The sequence below is a fragment of the Austrofundulus limnaeus genome, unplaced genomic scaffold (genome assembly GCF_001266775.1).
Source record: "Austrofundulus limnaeus strain Quisiro unplaced genomic scaffold, Austrofundulus_limnaeus-1.0 Scaffold1529, whole genome shotgun sequence".
In the NCBI taxonomy this organism is placed as follows: domain Eukaryota; kingdom Metazoa; phylum Chordata; class Actinopteri; order Cyprinodontiformes; family Rivulidae; genus Austrofundulus; species Austrofundulus limnaeus.
This window is the reverse complement of record NW_013953931.1, coordinates 30,286-32,587: the sequence shown is the minus strand read 5'-3', so window position 1 is coordinate 32,587 and position 2,302 is coordinate 30,286. Positions and strand designations below refer to the sequence as shown.

Sequence of the window (2,302 nt, the reverse complement as noted above, 5' to 3'; positions counted from 1 at the left end):
TTATTAGACCCAACAGGACTAAGTTATTAGACCCAACAGGACTAAGTTATTAGACCCAACAGGACTAAGTTATTAGACCCAACAGGACTAACTTATTAGATCCAACAAGACTAACTTAGTAGACCCAACAGGACTAACGTATTAGACCCAACAGGACTAAGTTATTAGACCCAACAGAACTAACTTATTAGACCCAACAGGACTAAGTTATTAGACCCAACAGGACTAACGNACTAACTTATTAGACCCAACAGGACTAACTTATTAGACCCAACAGGACTAACTTATTAGACCCAACAGGACTAACTTATTAGACCCAACAGGACTAACTTATTAGGCCCAACAGGACTAACTTATTAGACCCAACAGAACTAACTTATTAGACCCAACAGGACTAACTTATTAGACCCAACAGGACTATTTTTGTTTATACATTTTAGCCACTTTGTTATTGAAAATGAAAGGAGCTGTTTTCAACAATCTTTACAGCACCTGACACACATTTTCTTCTGCTTATGCTCTTTTTCACTTTGTTGTGCTAATTTTAGCTTTTTTTCTGCTATTTCAGCTAAAATTCTACTTCTTTCTAATATTATTCTGATTTTTTCTACTTTTTTATAGGGTTTTGCTATATTCAGCAATTTGCTGCAATTTTTAGCTAAAGTTCAGCTTTTATTAGCTAAAGTTAGCTGTTTAAGCTAAATACACATTTTTGTAGCTATTAAAACTTATTTCTGCTAATTTCAGCAAATGTGTGCCCCTTATGCTTCCATATGTTAATTAAATAAGATCCAGCTACATTTTTTAGCTGTTTTAGCTATTTTACTACAAATTGTCACTTTCTGTACTTTTTTTCTGCTATTTTTTTTTTTTTACAAAACTTTCACAATCTGGGTGGTAATTACAACTTGTTGTTCCTACCTTTAGCTTATTTTTCTGCTAATTTTAGCTGTTTTATGCTATTTCAGATTCAGATCTGGTTCTTTCTCCTATTTTTATGATTTTTTTCTACTTTTTGTGTTTTTTTCCTGCTAATTTGTGCTGTTTATGCTTTTTACAGATCTTTCCAGCTTTATTCACCTATTTTAGTTTTTAGCTTTTAGCAGTTTTCTGCTATTTCAACTATATTTTTGCTCTTTTTACTGTTTTTCTGCAGTTAGGCTTTTTTTTTTTTCTTCTTTCGGCTTTTCAAAGTGAGCTCACTTTAACACTTCTGCTATTTAATATTTCAGCTCAATTTCAGCAGCTTTCAGTTTAAGATTTCAGCACGAAGCGTTCACACTAGTATTTTTATAACTGAATTATTATAAAACCTGAGGTCGGACTAATTAGATAATTTAACACATTCAGTTTTGTGAAAGGTTGATGATAAATATGGTTTAATTAGATYGTTCAGTTATACATAAACATTGAGGACAAACAGGTTTGTTTTTTATTTTATAGTCCTTTAATTTAATTCATCGCCTAAGATTCATATTTTTTAATTAAATGTTTTTAGCTGCTCTTAATAAAAGCTTTTCCTCTTATAAATATCCATTATTTAATTCTTGTAACAAATCATCTTTTGCAGAAGTTTAGTCTTTATTTGAATCATCCTGTCTGTTTAGAGACTCAGATTAGCTCTAAAAGAAGCAGAAAATGTTATTTTTAATGGTAAAGTTTCAGACTCTTGTTGTTTTGGAGACAGTCAGATTATCAGATTATAGCAGATTAAATYTATACTGAGCCGGTCTGCGTCCGAACCGATACCGGACAGCTTCACCGTAACTAGAACCATCAGTGAAGTCGTTTCTACCGATTATTTCCAAACAATATTAGCTGCAGCAGCACAGTTAGCATCGCTTCGTTCTGTGCAACCTGTTGTTGTTGTTGTTGTTGTTTACCTTAAAGCGGACCGTCATGGCCCCCTCTTACTTGTTCTGACAAAACCCCGGGAAGACTCCCCCCTCTRTTGGAAAACAACGAGCTGAAGATCGTAACGAGTTTATTAATTCATCACAACTAATGAACCCGAGCAACATGCTAACTATGCTAACCGGAGGCGCTTTGGTCGCTGCATCAAACAAGCTGCCGCCGTTACCATGGCAGCTCTGTTCAGTGCATGCGTGTTCGATGTGTCGGTGTGGGAGGAGTTTTGATTTTCTTTTAATGAAACAAAGGCTTTTATATACATATATTATATATTATTAAACTAAATAACTTTTTAAAACTAACCTTCAGAAACAACTAATAAAAATTAAATACTTGCTAAACCTGTTTAAATACCTATCAATTGTCCGTCAAATATATTTAGACACTTCTC

General features: G+C 33.6%; 1 protein-coding gene across 4 annotated transcripts in view; it reads right to left on the bottom strand.

The window, feature by feature from the left end:
* mdm1 (Mdm1 nuclear protein) overlaps positions 1-2,083 on the bottom strand; it is a 14,096-nt gene extending 12,013 nt beyond the window's left edge. For 2 of the 4 annotated variants that reach the window (XM_014032752.1, XM_014032754.1), the window contains exon 1: positions 1,884-2,067. In XM_014032752.1, the coding sequence (XP_013888206.1) occupies positions 1,884-1,901 (18 nt within the window). In that variant the 5' untranslated portion in view covers positions 1,902-2,067. Of the gene's footprint in view, positions 1-1,883 lie in introns of all 4 variants that reach the window. The other 2 variants (XM_014032751.1, XM_014032753.1) reach the window with 2 other exon arrangements.
* Between the last annotated feature and the right edge of the window lie 219 nt (positions 2,084-2,302).